The sequence below is a fragment of the Phycomyces blakesleeanus genome (genome assembly GCF_001638985.1).
Source record: "Phycomyces blakesleeanus NRRL 1555(-) unplaced genomic scaffold PHYBLscaffold_2, whole genome shotgun sequence".
Classification (NCBI taxonomy): Eukaryota; Fungi; Mucoromycota; class Mucoromycetes; order Mucorales; family Phycomycetaceae; genus Phycomyces; species Phycomyces blakesleeanus.
Window position 1 is genome coordinate 2,308,794 of NW_017265135.1, and position 16,668 is coordinate 2,325,461.

Here is a 16,668-nt window from a genome sequence, read left to right on the forward strand (position 1 = left end):
GCATGTTTTATTCTTTTTGGAATTTTCACGCTGTTAAGAAAACTGTAGACATTTGTTATTTTATTCTTCAAAATAATAATAGTAGTAATAATAATAATAGGAACAATATACATGAATTTGTGTCTATACATATATATATATATATTAAAGATGTATTTTATATTTCTTTATTTCTTTAAAGTAATATGTATATATATATAAGAGAGAGGGAGAATGGGAGAATGGGATATTAGGAGAGCGTGCGTGTTAGTGTGTGTTAGAGGAGGGAGAGAGAGAGAGAAAGATGGAAAGACTTGGAATGTATGAAGCAAAAAAAAAAAGTATAATGTATTAAAGGTGTGTTTGTGTGTGTGTGTGTGTGTGTATAAAAACAAGGGAAATAAAGAAAGAGGTGTAAATATCCTTTTTTTTCTTTTTCTTTTGTAGGTGTGTAGGTGTGTATGTATGTATATATGTATGTATATGTTAGATGTCATGTTTGTTTTTAATGGATAGTTGATTGAGAAAGTGGGCTTTTTTGTTTGCGTTTCCATTCCACAACACATTCGTCTGTAGGTAATTCAACTCGATCTGGTTCCGAGGAGCTCTCGAGATGGATTTCGAAACGACCTTTGCGAATAATACAATTCCGAGATGGAGGTACAAGTTGGGAGATATTGGTGTTGTTATTACGTTGGTTGAGGGTTTCTGTAGATAGAGTGTTGAGTTTTCGCATGGTGTGTATGATTGGAGGTTCGGTTTCTTGGGTAAGACTGAGAAGAGGAGGAGTGGTAGGAATGGACGATCCGGATCGTTTGTGGCCAAGGTTTGGCTGTTGTGGTAAAGGTTGTGGTTGGCCAGGTTTGCGCCAGAAATCAGAATCCCATATCTGTGGTTTACGGTATAGGGATCGGGTATCATGACTGTGCATCGAGCAATAGCTTTTTATGGATATCTGACTGTCCTCATTGACATGTAATGTGGTTGTGTCGCAACTCTTGTGTCTGCCGTGGGTGCCACGGACCAGGACAGGCACGATGCCTTCATCCTCACAACCGCACCGTTTTGTTTCATCTTCATCTTCACTGTTAGTATGCTCATTATCGTCATCGGTCTCGGATAAGATGCGAATGCCTGTGTAGTCTGCAAATTCTTTGGCTGTCAAATCCTCCGAATTGACGGTGATGCTTGATGACACATGTGAGTAGTGCCTGACATGGCGAGATTGTTTGTGACGTCCGTTATTGATGGACGGAACTGAGAGACCCGAGCTCTGCAGACTGCTTGTGTGGCGATGGTGGCGTATGAAGGGTGTGGTTGGGTGATCGTCTTGTGGATCTTTCTTGAGTATGCTTGGAAGGGATTTTTTGCGGAGGGGTGCTTGGGGTGACGGGTCATAGATTGGTGGTGCTGGACAGACCGATCGTTGTCGATAGTGTGTATGTTCGTATAGAGCGTCGCCTGCGAGCGGATGTGGAGTTGTTGCAGAAGCAGCAGGATTTGCAGAAGCAGCTGGATCTGCGCTTTTGAAACAGTGCATAAGAGCACTGAGGGAATATTTCTTTGGTTGATCCCATTCGTCGTCGTTGTCGTCTTCTTCGTTGTCGTTTTCGCTGTTGTCTTGGTTAGTTGTTGTGGTTCCAGATCCGAATGGGTTGGCTAGTCTGCCAAAGAGCGATAGACCAGACTTGAGTTTTGACAGTTTTCCTATTGGTGCAGTAGGTGGAGTCTTGGCCGTGCTGGGAGAGCGATGGCGTTTGTGGGAAAGAGACGCAAACGCACCGGTCATAAGAGAGTAGAAAGCGAAGGAAAGCAGTGAGCGAGAAAGGGATATCGAGTGCAAGATAAAAAGAAGAAGGGGAAAAAAGGGGAAAAGGGGAGGTTGATGGGGGTTCACTTACATGCCAATCAATCAATCAGACTGACGGCAAGGTTGTTAAAAGAAAAAGAAAAAAAAAGAAAAACAAAAAAGAAGGGCTAGGCTGCAGTGCTTTTTATATAGTTCTCCTTCTTTATTATCCCCCTTTGGACCTGCTCGCACACTCTATCTTTCGAAAAGAACTGGAAATGGATCTTGCAAATGCTTGTGAGCTATTCATCTATTTTTTCCTTTTTTTTTGTTTTGTTTGTAAGATGGAAAAGTATATCCAGCCACAAACACGCACACGCACACACATATACATACATACGCACACACACACACATTTTACATTTTACATTTTACATTTTTACATACATTTGTACACATATTGCCTACGTCACCATTATTATTATTTATTGCTATTGATTTTGCCTCATATCCTTAATGCCTCTTTACCTACTTACCTACATACATGTATGTATGTTTATTTATGTATTTGGGTCTAGACAAAAAAAAAAGACTAATAGTAATAAAATGATTTTTTTTAGAGATTTTAATGTACAAGGGAAAAATATAAAAATAAGAATAAGGATTGTGATTGTGATTGGGATATTACAGAATATTAGGATTATTAAGCCTATCAATCTTATCGACATAATATATATATATATATATATATATATATTGACTTGATCGAATGAACAGAATCCAGAGTTATGGTGTCTGCATGACTCTGAGCATCCCAGAAGGGTGGTGCATAATATTCTAGCCAAAGTATGCGCACAATATAAATATACATATAAATATATGTATCTATCGACTTTTTGGCTGTTGGCTTCATGACCGTGACAGTCAATTAGATGTGTGCTGTTTTTTTTTTGGGGGGCAAGTTTATCACATATGGCTGCATCAATTATATCTATACACATCTTTTATACAAACAATCTATTTTGACAGTGGGAATCTTTATTTCTTTATTGCTTTTTCTTTGATGGTCAACTAAAAGGAGATATTGGTGTAACCAAGTGTCTGAACATGAACATGAACATGAACATGAGTATTATTATGAATACAAGTATTGTCAGTCTATATGAATAAATGGGAGGGGGGTGATTCATACAGAGTGTGTGGTTTGTTTCCTGATTCAATAAACCACAAGTAAAATAAAATAAACCCCCCACGCTTAATTTCTATTCACGTCAAATAAAATTACAGTAGCAATAGCAATAGCAATCTGGACCCTTTATTTTTGTTTATTTGATTTGTCTAGACACCAACTTTTCCATCTTCTTTATATAAATTGTTTTATTACTAGACGCAGCCCACTGTATATTGACGTCGTCTACTGCAAGGTACTGCCCAATCAGCCAATCAATACCTCAAGACTCTCTTTATAAGATTCTTTCTCTCGTTTCTTTTTTTTTTGTTTTTGTTTTTATTTTCTTTGTGTACAAATTAACATGTTTTAAGGGTGCAAAAAGAACCTTGATTTGACTGTACCTGAAAGCAAGAAACACTTTTAAAAAAGAAGCATTTTCTTTTTTGTACCTTTACTACCACTACTCTTTTTATATATGTATATATATATATATATTCCAAAGAATGTCTTTTCTTTTTTTGATCATATTCCATTCCCCATGTCTGTTTTCAGTCACATAGACTATGGCTGAGCATAAAGATCATCAAATCGATCTAATATATATATATATATATATTTCTTGGCTTAATAATTCTATTGATTCTTCCTTTATTTCCTATTAAAAACCAATGATGGAAAAACCTTCTTTTGTTATATTCTCTGGAGGATCAGCTTGTAACTTCATTGGTACTGATAATAGTCCTTTTTTTTTATTATATATATATATATATATATATATTTATCTATCTGTTACTACTGTTTCTCTTTCTTCTTTTCTGTAACAACATAAAAGAAACTCACAGCTGTACACAGCACCTGCCTTTCAGTCGATCTCTTCTGATGTGTGCTACGTACTAGGAATATCTGACAATGGAGGGTCTACTGTAAGCAAACCAAAACAAACAAACCAAAAATGATCTAGATTTGGATGTTTATATTTGTGTACATATTTGTACTCGTATCTGTAATTACACTTGTGTACATATTTCCATATATATATGTATGTTAGAGTGAGCTATTACGTGTCTTGGGTGGCCCCAGTATTGGTGACATACGTTCCCGCCTTATCCGTCTTATAAACGTCAACCAGTCTGATTCTGTCGAGCTTCGGGCAATTAAAGATTTGCTCAATTATCGCTTACCATCTGATGGCCAGGAACATGCCATTTTAAACGAATGGTCTCTTATTGTCGAAGGCCGTCATCGGTAAGCAAGGCGAGAATATGTTGGTGTCACCAAAGTCTTGTTGACATACATATTTGTTTATGCTAAATGAATGGCATGATCTATAACTTAGACTATGGAACAACATATCGACCGAGAAGAAAGAAGCCATCCGCGGGTTTTTAGTTCTATTCAACTTCGAAATCTTAAAAAGAGCCTACAAACATTTCAACTATCGAAACGGTAGCATCGGCAATTTCTTTCTTACAGGTGCCCGTCTATTCTTTGGGTCCCTAGAGGCTGCCATCTTTCTCTTTTCATCAATCACGGCCATCCGCGAGCCAACCCACGTTGTACCAGTCATCAACACTAACCACACCGCTGCAATCGCCGCACGGCTAGAGAATGGCGAAGTTTTGCATGGTCAATGTGATATTAGCCACCCGGGCGAGAATGGTGCACCAAATGTCCGACTGATGAACCCGATTGACGCATTTTCACGCCTTGCTTTACCAGGCTCCCCAGACCCATATGAAGACGATTGTACCCAAAACAACGGTAACCTGGTGTTCAGCAAAACTACCGAAGAAAGACTACCGGCTGTCATCGACCGAGTCTATTATATCAACGAATACGGACAAGAGATATATCCAATACCAAATCCAAAGGTCATCGTCCAACTGGCAACCAGTACCACTCTGGTTTACTCTATCGGTTCACTGTACACCTCAATCCTACCATGCCTTATCTTGCGTGGAGTCGGAAATGCGATTGCCCGGTCACCAACCCTGAGACACAAGGTCCTGCTTCTGAATGGCCACAACGACAGAGAGACAGGCGACTTTTGTGCAATTGACTTCATTCAGAAGATTACCGAGGCATTGAACGAAAGCCAATTGATTGATGCAAGAAGGCAGTATTATGATCGTAATCAGCCCTATAACTTTGGAACAAACACATCTCCCAAGGAAGCGGGAGGTGCAGGCAGTCTGGAGTTTGAGTATCTTGGTCACCAGGCTAATTCTGGCCAGCACGAAGGATATCCCTTGGCAAACTCTAGTGTTCCTCGTCCTCAAAAAGTAACCGACCAAAACACCGACCTGTTTAGTGTACCACCATTTCCAAGCGATCTAATTCCGTATTCACCCCCTCGGACATTCATTACTCATCTTATCTATCTTTCGAATTCAAGTAAGAGTCCCCCTTTTTTTTGGCTGTTTATTGCTATCATAGTATAATGCAATGTATTAATGCTTTACTGAAATATGAACCCATTTTTTTTTTATAGAAATCTGTGTGGATGTGGAGGAGATAGAGAAACTTGGGATTAAATGTATCTCGATTGAACCAGAAGCTGGCCTTGAACCAGGTTATAGTTCTGCCAAGCTAGAGATATTGCTACGTAAAATATTGAGCGTGTAAATGTTAGAGATTCTATAAATTAATATAAAGTCTAATGGCTTGTAATATACATTTATAATCTTTTCTACAATTAATTCCTTATTACAGTCAATTCAATAAACTATGTCACCTAATCCTAAATAGAATGTCATTTAATTAAAAGCAAAATGTCGTCCAATCAGAAATCAGATTTCACTCTCACAGGAACAAAATACCGCCTCAAAGTTCTTTGATTATAATATCTACTGTAAGCTTACAAGATCAAAAACTCTTTTCCCTCTCTCTAATCCTTCAAGTCAAAATAGCGTGTCCTGAAAAAAAAAGTTCATTATATCAATAGCCAGTTATGCAAAGGATTATAAGGGGTTGTTGTCATTAAAGTGTGACGCAATCTTGTTTGACATTTTACTATTTATTGGCCTTCTTACATGTATAATGTCTTTGACTTTCTTTTACATATAATACCAAAAAGTAGCCCAAGGTTTGTCAGTAAAAAAATAATAAATTAGAAGCAAAGCTGTTTACCCTTTTTCCCTCAAAAGATATAGAGTCATGGCAGGCCGTCCCAGGAAAAGATCATTTTAGAACGGATATAACTTTTGGTCCGGGAGAATCAAAATGTCATTCCCCACCAGGAAACGTTGTCTGCCTAGGGTTAATATTTTATTCTCGAAATATGAATGGCTCGTTTGAATTGAACAATCACACAAGGGGCCCATTTCTTAAATATTTCATGGAAATGTCCTATCAGAAAATGTCCTTATACATACTTTGAGGGTGCTGTTAATAAAAGCAAGCAGAGGACACGAAGTAGTACCAAGACTAAAAACAATGATCTGGAAAAGAATCAAATAATGCTAGCTTCAACACTACTGCAAACAATTCTAGCATTATCAATTGTGGCACAGGTACTTGCTTTACTAGCGAACACTGCCTGCCCAACACCAAGGAAAACGCTCTCAAGTCTACACCAGCCTTGGCAAAGTTAATTATGAGCATGGCAATAGAAAGGAGGATAAAGAGGATACAATACCATCTGATTTAACAATCGACCATCACCCCTCCTTTGTACTTGTGAGTACACCCTTTATGCAAGATAAGGTGAAGCCTCAACTGGTACTGAAGCCGACGAATGTGACTCAAAATTGATCATTGATGGCATCTGTATATCCAATTTTCCGCCTCAATTTGTAAAGTATAACAACACAGACAGTAAACCTGCGGATAGTCCTTATCGAGGTCCAAGAAGTAAGTTTTGTGTTCGTCTGTGAAGTTGTTTTGGCGTCCTGGGCTTCTGGTTGACCTTTTTTTTGATCGATATTTTGTCAGCTAGTAGCTTCTCCACCATCGCTGAGCAGTTTTAGGATCTTCAGTAGTTGACATGCCATATTCAATTGGACCATACGTTAATTGACAATTTTCACTATATATATTGCTTTGTTCATTTTCATAATAAGAACAAAAGGAAAAGAGTTTATCTCGTAACCCTACAAGAGATATTATAATAATAATAAAAAAAACTTTGTCAGAAAAACTAAGATGTTGTATTTTGTTCCTGTGGCAACGAAAATTTATTTCTGATTGGACGACATAATTTATTGGGTTTATTGTATATTCTTTTTATTAAAAACCATGTTTTATATAATCACATTAACAATTAAGGAAGCCAATATGTTTCTCAATGTCGTAATTAGGTCCAAGGCGACGGCTGTAGTTTATATTTGTATACAAGCCTGTGTATGTACAGAAGCTATTTTAATATGACGCAGCTGTGATTATATTTGTAGAGTTGAAATAAGATATATATATAAACACAGAGCTTGTACAGAATAGGTATATTATTTGTACTACTGGCGGTTGTCATGGGGTTTTGTCTCGTATCAGCAGACAAAATGGGTTTTGTCCGCAGTATTCAACACGAGGTTTGTGTGGCATGGGAAATAAAATAAAGAATTTCTTTGGAGACGATCATAGAAAATTATGATATTGTATATAAAATAAAAATAAAAGTAAAAGTAAAAATAAATATGGTTTTGTACTTCGTTGCATACTTTATTTTCTCTATTTGGATTTTGCTCTATCATTAAAATGATAAGCCAATTGAGCCCCAGAGATTATTTTTATTTATATATTAAAGTAAGTAAATAAAGAAGAGCTGGCTTGATGCAAGAGGTGGCACAGATTTCCCTTGTAAACCATTTCTTATTGGCCAGGATATCGAATTGCTTTGATATAAATTAAATAGATTATTTTCTTATCTGATTTATGAATTTCTTCTTCTCTTCTTTCTTATTCTTCGTCTATCAAACAAACCCTTATCTTTAATATACATATATATATAAGCTGTATTATCTAAATAAAATGTCAAGCTTTGTCTTTGGTAAGCTTCTTTAAAACCCAAATATATAAAAAAAAATGATATTAACTTTACAATAGTTGCAAACCCTGGAAAGAAAATCTCTCTTGAACACGCCACACATCCTTGCCCACGATGCAAACACCAAAGCTCGGTTCAACTCACGCGATCCGAAAAACAAATAATCGTTCTCAACAAGCGAATCTCTGACAATACAAGTGTACGATACGAATGTTCTCAGTGCCGCTGGAAGAATGAAGAGCTTCCCTATGACACAGAAGCAGAAGTACGCCGCTATCTCAACGACGCAGAGTACCAAGACGTCTTTTCCCGCCCTATGACTGGTCAAACTTACTAGGCACCGTTGATCTTTATTCCAATCACACACAGCAAAAAAAACTACTCTCCTTAAGATAGATTAATCAGTCGGTTTTATCCATAGGCTGGTCCCATGGGTTTTAACCTTGCTTCATTTATATACATAGCGCATTTAATTTCTTACATTTTTTTTTCATTTTCATGCTTACCCGTCTGTACACTCTTTTCTCTCCCTCTTCCTCTCTTTCTTTTATCTTATCTTTTTTTTTCCATTATACATTTTCTTATATATTTTCTTTCATGCCAACCTCTTACATATATGTATGTATATATAATCATCACCAAATACATCAAATACATCAAATATAAATATATACTTCTTTATCCATATAAAGACACATACACAACAGCAACAACGATAATAATTTATTATCATAATTTATTGTTATTAAAAGAAAAGGAAATAATCCCTTAATATTATTTAAGCTTTACCAACATCTTCTTTTAATGTCACCGTTCGGTTGACTACCAAACGGCCCAAACCTTCTCTCACCTGACCATTGGTGATCTTGGAGAGGTCAAACTCAGTGTCCTTGTCAAGACAGAAGTAACCTGTCCGGACAAACTGCCAGCGCATGCTCTCCTTATCAGCACCTCCGGTCTTAGCGGCCCAGCTGCCAATCTGATCATAGATACCCACGCTAGCAATAGCTCCGGTCACAGTAGTCAGTGAATGACTGTTGATATCATTTAGGAATCCTCCCTCGGCAGAATCAGGGTTGGCATGCTTGAACAATGGTTCATAGAGGCGAACCTCGTCAAGTCGCACAGGCGAGTTGTGTCTGGGCGACTCTGCGATCCAGTGAATGTAGGTCTTTGGCTTCTTGAAAGGAATGTCGTTCTCGTATCTGCAGACCAGCTCGGTGATCGAGCCATCAGCGGCATTCTTCTGGACGCTAACACAACGCACGGGGTACTTGACATTCAAAAGTCCAACAGACTTTCCAGGTGCCATGCGGTAATAGTCTTTAGAATCCTGCTCACGGAAATCAGAGCCGTCAATGTAGACCACACGCGTAAAAGGCACGCTGTGTTCTCCAAAGCTAGGATCCTTGGGCTTGTTGGCAACCACGATCTCCTCGAGGTAGTCTTCGGGCAAGTTTTCAAGAACGACCTTGATAGGGTTCAAGATCGCCATCAGACGAGGTGTGCTACGGTCCAGGTACTCGCGAGTCTTGGCGTCAAAGCGAAGCGCATCGATATTCGAAACCGAGGTTGTGACACCCAACTCAAGAACAAAGGTGTTGATGGCCTCTGGGGGAACACCGCGACGGCGCAGACCAACCAGAGTGTACAGACGAGGATCATCCCACCCCGTCACATAGTTGTTCGTGACCATCTTGAGAATCTTGCGCTTGGACATGATTGTACCAGTAACATTGAGTCGTCCATATTCCCACTGGACAGGCTTGTACACCTCAACTGCATCCACAAGCCAGTAATAGCTTTCTCGGGACTGTCTAAATTCAGTGGTGCAGAGCGAGTGGGTGATGTTCTCAAACGAATCAACAAGGCAATGTGTGTAATCATAGGTGGGATAGATGCACCAATCAGAGCCAGTACGATGATGGGGTGTGTACAACACGCGGTAGGCAATCAGATCCCAGAATTGGGGGTTTCCATCTTCAAGGTTCATCTTCATTCTCAGGGTTGTCTCTCCCTCCTTGTATCTACCCTCCTTCATCTTCTGGAACTGCTCGAGTGTCTCTTCAATAGGGCGGTCACGGTGCTCGCATGCAGTACGTGGTCCACCATTGTCGCCACCACGGTGCTCGTGAATCTGGGGACCAGTGCACTGACATGTGTAAGCAAGTCCCTTGCGGATCAACTTGAGAGCGAGCTCATAAAGCTGCTGGAAGTAATCACTCGAGTAAGTAATCTTGAAAGGCTCAAATCCCAACCAGCGCACGGTCTCCAAGATCGACAAAAAGTACTTTTCTTCTTCTGCCTCGGGGTTGGTGTCGTCGTAACGCAGGTATGTAATGCCATTGTGAGCCTTTGCGTAACCGAAGTTGACGTTGATGGCCTTAGCATGTCCAATGTGCAAATAACCGTTGGGCTCAGGGGGGAAACGAGTGACGACCTTGCCACCAGTGGCCTTGAGATGCTCAGCCATCAATTCGGGCTTGATCTGCTTGTTTCCTCCGGGCTTGTGCAAGCGAGCTAACTCTCCCTCAAAGAACATGTTGGCCACATCAGTCTTGTTGGACTCTTGCTTGGACTCTTGCTTGGCATTAGAAGCAGCAGCAGGTGCCTTAGCAGCCTTGGGCTCCTTCTTCTTCTTTTGAGGCACATCACGCTCATCCTTGGGACCAATCAGGGCAAGGTAGCCTTCATCAATTGCTTGCTTAACCTTACCACCGTCAGCCCAGCGGAGGGCAGATATCTTGCGTACGTTTGCAAGAGTAGGACCGAGAGTCTTGTAACGGTCCTTGAGGATGGTTTCTTTGTTGGCATCCAGGTATGTCTGGACAGCCTTTTGGATATCATTGGGAGTAACGATAATGCCTATCGTTTTCCTTTTACACTTAGTTTATTCTTTCTATTTATTATGCACATCGTACCCCTTCCCTCCTTCCCATTTCTTCATCACTCACCAACACCAGAAGCTTCGTTGAAATCGGCCTCGTTAATAGTTTGAACATTATCTGCGTACTTAATAGCAGCTATATACATACACATAGGTAAGTAAATAATTTTCATTTATTAACCGTTTAATAACATAATATGTTTTAACTATATGCAAATCCAGGCCAGTCTCATTTTTTTTTTGGAAAAATAAATAAATTAAAAACTTATTATTGCGTACCTGTCACTTGGTCAGTTGTCTTGAGGTCACCCTTGACAATCTTGTTTACAATATAGGCACGATGTTGAGCGGCATCCTTGGTGATGGTGGTAGCGAGCTGGTAAAGAAGGATGCCGAGGTCCTTGTCACATCCATTGGCGCGCACGTTGGCATCATCGATTACTGACTCGAGGGTGGGAGACAATTTCTTGTTTTTGGCTGTATCTTTAGCCTTTTGTTCGGAAAGTCCGATTTTCACAAATAGCTCGACAAGTGGATCCATTTGGGAAAAGAGGGAGGTGGTTGTTGTTGAGTTGTTTGAGAGGAGTAGGAGAGCGTGGCTTTCTTGGAAACTGGTATTTTTCTAATTGTGGGAAAACAAAATGTGACTATCTTTTTTTTTGGCTCTCTACTTGTGCACACTTGTTTGATGGATTTATTATTAACATATATGTATACAAGTCAAACCTATTGAATTATATATATATAAAAGAATTTTGGTTTAGGAACAGGTCTATATCTAGAAATGAGTTTTATATTCTGATATACACAAGAGGAGTCCGTGAGACCATTTATTTTTGGCTGTTAATGACGTAAAGAACATAAAGCACATTTAATTATAATCATAGAGAAGAAGCATAGGCTATATAATGATGATATGTGCTAGTATACAGATCAAATTTATCCAGAAATAGATAGCAACGAAGAGCTACATATATAGCTAGTATTATACTTTGTATTAAATTATTATTATTATTATTCTTTCACTTTTGTATCAAAAAAGATTTGATCTTATAGAGAGTATTCTTTTAATACCAAATGTAGCTTATACTAATGTCTATATTTCAATCGTTTTAGCTTTCACAGTAATATGTAATCATCTTTACTCATTATTCTATAGCTATACAATTTTTAGATGCCAGTTTAGTAGGAATTTTATGTTCCTTACATTGCTGGATAAGTTGACATACCTTTTGCGTTTATAATTTTTCTTTTTTTAGCTCGTATGCTGTCAAGCGCCATAATTAATTATTGCTGCGGTTATGGGTTAGCAATAATTTGTCTATTTTAGTCACAAAGACTCATTCATTTCTTTATACATGTGACCTTTTTTTTTGGTTTTTGGTTTATTGATGGCTCAAAGATGATAAGTAATACAACAAGTCAATAACGATTAGACAGCAAGATTGTAACGAGTATTGAGTAAATAAAGGAGAATTGAAAGCAGAATAAAAGAGCGTCTCATATCTTGTAACCTATAAAAACAAAAACAAAAAGAATGAGATAGCATTCTGTTGGGATTACTATTGTTTCTATTTTATAAATGATAAATAACATATTCGATCGTGTATTGGCCGGGATTGCTATGATTGGTACAGTGGTTATCGCAGCGTGTCTAGGTTCCAGGGCTGTGCTGGTGCTAGTATTCTTGATTGAATGCAAAGTGTTTCAAGTAAGACAAAAGAATAAATAAAGAAATAAGCAAAAATGATAAGATAAACATACATTTCACGAAGGAGCTCACTAGCCTACCATTGATGGGATACCGATCGAGCTCTCTTGATTATTCAGCCCACGGTAGACGTTTCTTTGAATGGTAATTTAAAATAGATTGCTGTTTATTATAATCATCACACCATACTACTGATAATAGTGCTAATACACAAATAAACTACGCAATTTGTAGGTTACTGTATGCAATTGCTAGTTATTGGTGTCTTGGATGTGTTTTTGTTCAGCCTGGATCCCGGTTGGCAGAATGCGAATCAGACTTGGTGTGCATGATGCTGTACACAGCTTGTAGGTTATTTTTCTAATTCATGATCCTGTCTAACTCATGATAGGGTTCTGTGGCTATGTTTATCAATTGAACCCAAAGTTTCTTTCTGAGCAGTTGACAAGACTATGTTGGATTCATTGCAGCATTTTGTTATCGGTGCTCCAAATGCGGTTCATGGTCTACAACATGCAAAAAGGACTGATCTGGTAAGAAACGGGAGGTGATATTGTACCTACATAATTTATAAAGCGCTTGAATACTTACATTATATATCCGATAACACTTTCTTCTTATATATTAAAGGTTTATTCTTCCGGCTAGTTTAGTTGTGATAAATGACATTTCAGCATACGCATTTGGATTAATTCTTGGCAGACATCAACTATTATTCTTGAGTCCTCGTAAGACATGGGAAGGCTTTGGGGGTGGACTTTTGGTTACACTCCTGGTCGCTTATTATGCAAGTAAAAGAAGATATATATATAAAAGATATACACTTGGGTTATCATCTTTATTGACATTTTAGATACAGTACACCAAGACTCTTGTTGGTTTGGAATACTTGGCATGTGAAAACAAGGTGTGCAATTATTCTATCTTTGTGAGACAAAGTGCAATTTATATATATATATATATTATATTATATCTTATTTATTTTCTTTTATTTCATTAGAGTCAATCGTTATCAGCCAACTTAAAACTCAATCCCCTTGAAGACACTATGCAATACCATGGGGTTGTACTGGCATTGTATGCATCACTCGCTGCACCTTTCAGTGGGTTCTTTGCAAGTGCCCTCAAGAGAGCCTGTAAAATCAAGGACTTTGATCAATGCATTCCAGGACATGGTGGAATAACTGATCGTATGGACTGCCAGCTTTTGATGCCAGCATTTACCTATTTTTATTACAAATTCGCAGTCGAATATCTTGAAAGTTCAAGCTAAATTAAATCAAATAAAAGAATGGGCAAAATTGAAACAAAATATTTTCTCTCGTTTCAATGATTACAAAGTAAAATAAGAGAGGCTAAAGTTTCCTTTATTATATTATTTTATTTATATATACACACATACATACAGTGTTTATAATAAAAACTTAACTTCTCTAGCTAAAATGTATGGTTTTTCATGGCGTAAAACCCTAAAGTAAAATTAGTAAGCTCTTATCTTTTGGTTTATTGTATTTCTTACTACTACACCAAACCAAACCAAGCCAAACAAAACAAAATGATGTAGTACGAGACAATAGCTTATAATATATTGTACCAGGGTGGAGACCAAGTTATCAGTATCACATTCTGCACACCCATATTTCCAGTCTTTCCAATAATCCAAACACGATGCCATCAAAATCAGCAATGATTTGAGCTGGTTGTGGGTTTGAAAAACAATCACCAAGTTTTATAGAATTTACAATCCAATCAACTCGTGGTGTATTTGATTGGATTATAAAAGAAGCGTAGAAAATAAATACATTTACGTTTTTTTTTAAAAAAAAAAAGATGTAAAATATACTATAGATATATGTGTGTCTGCATGTATCTGTATATATGCATTATATATAAATGGTAATTTGTTTTCAAATATTATAGTGTGGTAGTGTATATTTTATGGGTGGAGTAGATTGATAAGGTAATTATATAAATATTCTTACCAAGTAATAATAATAATAATTGTTTAAGACATATTCTCACGCACCGTCCACTCACAAGAAAGTTTTAACATATTTTTTTTTTTACTTTAATTGGAAGTTGCAATTGTGAGGGATTTAAGCGAAATACGCGATATTTTCTACAATAAAACCCATAATTTTACTCCATTGACACGTCTTTTATAGATAATATTGCTAAAACTTACATTTTGCTCTCAAATAATGAATAATAAAATCAATAGGCTTTACTACTTCTTGGTTTTGCCGATTATCCGATGATAAAACACTAAATAAAGTACTGTACTCCTTTGTTACGTACAAACTTACTATATTCTATTGTTTTCAGAATATCAAAAAATAAAATAGAAGCCATTTCATAAAATAGAAAGCGTAGACGGTTTTTATTTTTTGAAAGGGAAGCAACAGAAATCGCAGAAAACTTGTTGTGCCAATTCTAGAATAGTGCAGGACTCTTTTTTAGTTTCAAAATACAAATATAGCCTAAAGCAGTCTTTTTGTCATACCTAACTTGTCTTGCATATACTCAAAAGTCCAGAATCAGTGACGCCAAAATCACTTCAAGTAGGCCAATTGGATACTACTGGACACTTCCTTACAATTTGGCAAAACGACCTTGATCAGGCCAATTATGATCTGCTGAGTTTGAGATCAAGGAATCAAAAAAAAAGAATACAACAAGCTTCTTTGACTTCTCAAACTTCTTTTGTTTCTCAAATTACATGCAATTGACACTTATAAAGATCTAACATTGTTTTGTCTATTTTCCTCTGCTCAATCCCTTACAAAAATATATAAGCATATACACGTATAATATACACCTATATTCTTGATGGATTCTACAACAAATAACCCACAAGAACAGCATAATACCACAATTACCTTTGCAGAAATAAGTCACCGTGATCTACCAAACGATGTCCGTAATCAAAACGAGAAGCTTTCCCAAAAGCCGTTCACAAGAACCTCGACTGGCCAGAGCAGCACCGATTGGGATACCAAGTCAGTCCGAAGTGCAATAATGAAAAGGATGCGCTTTGTCAAGAAAAAGAAGAACAGAGATGCTGAACCTCGAGTCGAAGGCCCTCCTTACCACACTATGGACCTCGAAACAGTAGCCAAACTTCTCAAGTCTGACATAGAAGATGGTGTCTCAGAGAGCCAAGTCGAAGAACGCAGGCAGCAGTATGGCTACAATGAAATGGAAGGAGAAGGTGGCGTCAGTCCAATCAAACTATTGATAAAACAATTCTTTAATGTCATGATCCTTATTCTCGCCATTGCTATGGTAAGTTGTCATCTTGTTAAAATTAAAACATCTTATTAACTTTTTTTTCTTTATTTATCAGGCTGTCTCATTCGCCTTTAAAGATTGGATTGAGGGTGGCGTCATTGCTGCAATTGCTATCATCAATGCTGTCGTTGGCTTTCTCCAAGAATACAAGGCCGAAAAAACAATGGACTCTCTTCGTCAGATGGCATCCCCGACCAGCCGTGTTATTCGTGATGGCCAGGGCAAGACAATCCCCACACGTGAACTCATTCCAGGTGATATAATTGTCCTCAACAGTGGAGATGTAGTTGGTGCTGATGCGCGTGTCGTGGAGTAAGTCAAATGAATTTAAATTTTATTGTGGTTTTGTGAAAATAATTATTTTGATCTGATTTTAATTAGGGCCTTCAATATGGACATCGATGAAGCCCTTTTGACAGGTGAATCTGTTCCGGTCAATAAAGTGTAAGTTCAATTGATCTCAATTGGTCTCAATTGAATTTGCCTTTTTTTTTAACCTTTCTTTTTCTTTTATATACAGCAATGATATTATTGAAGGTGCAGAGATCTCTCTAGGTGATCGTATAAACATGACTTATTCTAGTACAATCATTACCAAAGGCCGTGGTAAATGTAAGCTTTACAAAGAATAAATAAAGAAACAAGCATTTTTATTAACTTTGTATTTAATAGCTATTGTTACTGCGATTGGTATGCAGACCGAGATCGGCAAGATCGCCAAGCGTCTGTTGGACAGCAACGACAACTCAAAGACTCCTCTTCAAAAATCCCTGGACCGCATGGCTCTAGTGTTACTCGCAGTTGCCATCTGTACTGTCATTATCACCTTTGGATCCGCAAAGTTCATCATCAACGACGA

General features: G+C 37.7%; 6 protein-coding genes across 6 annotated transcripts; 4 read left to right on the forward strand and 2 right to left on the reverse strand.

Moving 5' to 3' along the window:
* Nucleotides 1-484: 484 nt before the first annotated feature.
* Nucleotides 485-1,781, reverse strand: PHYBLDRAFT_179262 (hypothetical protein; the record flags this gene model as incomplete). Its single annotated transcript, XM_018438127.1, has 1 exon — nt 485-1,781. The coding sequence occupies exon 1, from the start codon at nt 1,766-1,768 to the stop codon at nt 485-487; it is 1,284 nt and encodes a 427-aa protein (XP_018297839.1). The 5' UTR covers nt 1,769-1,781.
* A 756-nt stretch (nt 1,782-2,537) lies between these two features.
* On the forward strand, nt 2,538-7,079 carry PHYBLDRAFT_184926 (hypothetical protein; the record flags this gene model as incomplete). The annotated part of the gene is made up of 11 exons (XM_018439002.1): nt 2,538-2,593; nt 2,847-2,920; nt 3,156-3,192; nt 3,772-3,862; nt 3,988-4,184; nt 4,276-5,333; nt 5,431-5,544; nt 5,707-5,790; nt 5,884-6,024; nt 6,086-6,791; nt 6,873-7,079. The coding sequence occupies 9 exons, from the start codon at nt 2,538-2,540 to the stop codon at nt 6,003-6,005; spliced, it is 1,833 nt and encodes a 610-aa protein (XP_018297840.1). The 3' UTR covers nt 6,006-6,024; nt 6,086-6,791; nt 6,873-7,079.
* Nucleotides 7,080-7,904: 825 nt separating this feature from the next.
* PHYBLDRAFT_139822 (hypothetical protein) lies at nt 7,905-8,257 on the forward strand (the record flags this gene model as incomplete). The annotated part of the gene is made up of 2 exons (XM_018430286.1): nt 7,905-7,923; nt 7,980-8,257. 2 exons carry the CDS (start codon nt 7,905-7,907, stop codon nt 8,255-8,257), a joined length of 297 nt encoding a protein of 98 aa, XP_018297841.1.
* A 351-nt stretch (nt 8,258-8,608) lies between these two features.
* PHYBLDRAFT_179264 (hypothetical protein) lies at nt 8,609-11,382 on the reverse strand. The gene is made up of 3 exons (XM_018438128.1): nt 11,087-11,382; nt 10,875-10,943; nt 8,609-10,785 (listed from the first exon to the last, which is right to left on the reverse strand). Exons 1-3 carry the CDS (start codon nt 11,346-11,348, stop codon nt 8,699-8,701), a joined length of 2,418 nt encoding a protein of 805 aa, XP_018297842.1. The 5' UTR covers nt 11,349-11,382; the 3' UTR covers nt 8,609-8,698.
* A 1,007-nt stretch (nt 11,383-12,389) lies between these two features.
* Nucleotides 12,390-13,791, forward strand: PHYBLDRAFT_58849 (hypothetical protein; the record flags this gene model as incomplete). The annotated part of the gene is made up of 7 exons (XM_018440392.1): nt 12,390-12,518; nt 12,583-12,662; nt 12,753-12,865; nt 12,910-13,051; nt 13,149-13,281; nt 13,372-13,425; nt 13,519-13,791. The coding sequence occupies 7 exons, from the start codon at nt 12,390-12,392 to the stop codon at nt 13,789-13,791; spliced, it is 924 nt and encodes a 307-aa protein (XP_018297843.1).
* Nucleotides 13,792-15,614: 1,823 nt separating this feature from the next.
* On the forward strand, nt 15,615-16,597 carry PHYBLDRAFT_105799 (hypothetical protein; the record flags this gene model as incomplete). The annotated part of the gene is made up of 5 exons (XM_018427921.1): nt 15,615-15,803; nt 15,865-16,121; nt 16,191-16,253; nt 16,330-16,421; nt 16,482-16,597. Coding segments are annotated over 5 exons (717 nt in total), but the record flags the coding sequence as incomplete, so codon positions are not given.
* Nucleotides 16,598-16,668: the final 71 nt, after the last annotated feature.

Coding starts and splice junctions, on each gene's coding strand:
- PHYBLDRAFT_179264 (XM_018438128.1), bottom strand. CDS start 11,348: ATGGATCCACTTGTCGAGCTATTTGTGAAAATCGGACTTTCCGAACAA. Junction 10,944..11,086: donor GACAACTGACCAAGTGACAG/GTACGCAATAAT, acceptor GTATGTATATAG/CTGCTATTAAGTACGCAGAT. Junction 10,786..10,874: donor CAACGAAGCTTCTGGTGTTG/GTGAGTGATGAA, acceptor GGAAAACGATAG/GCATTATCGTTACTCCCAAT.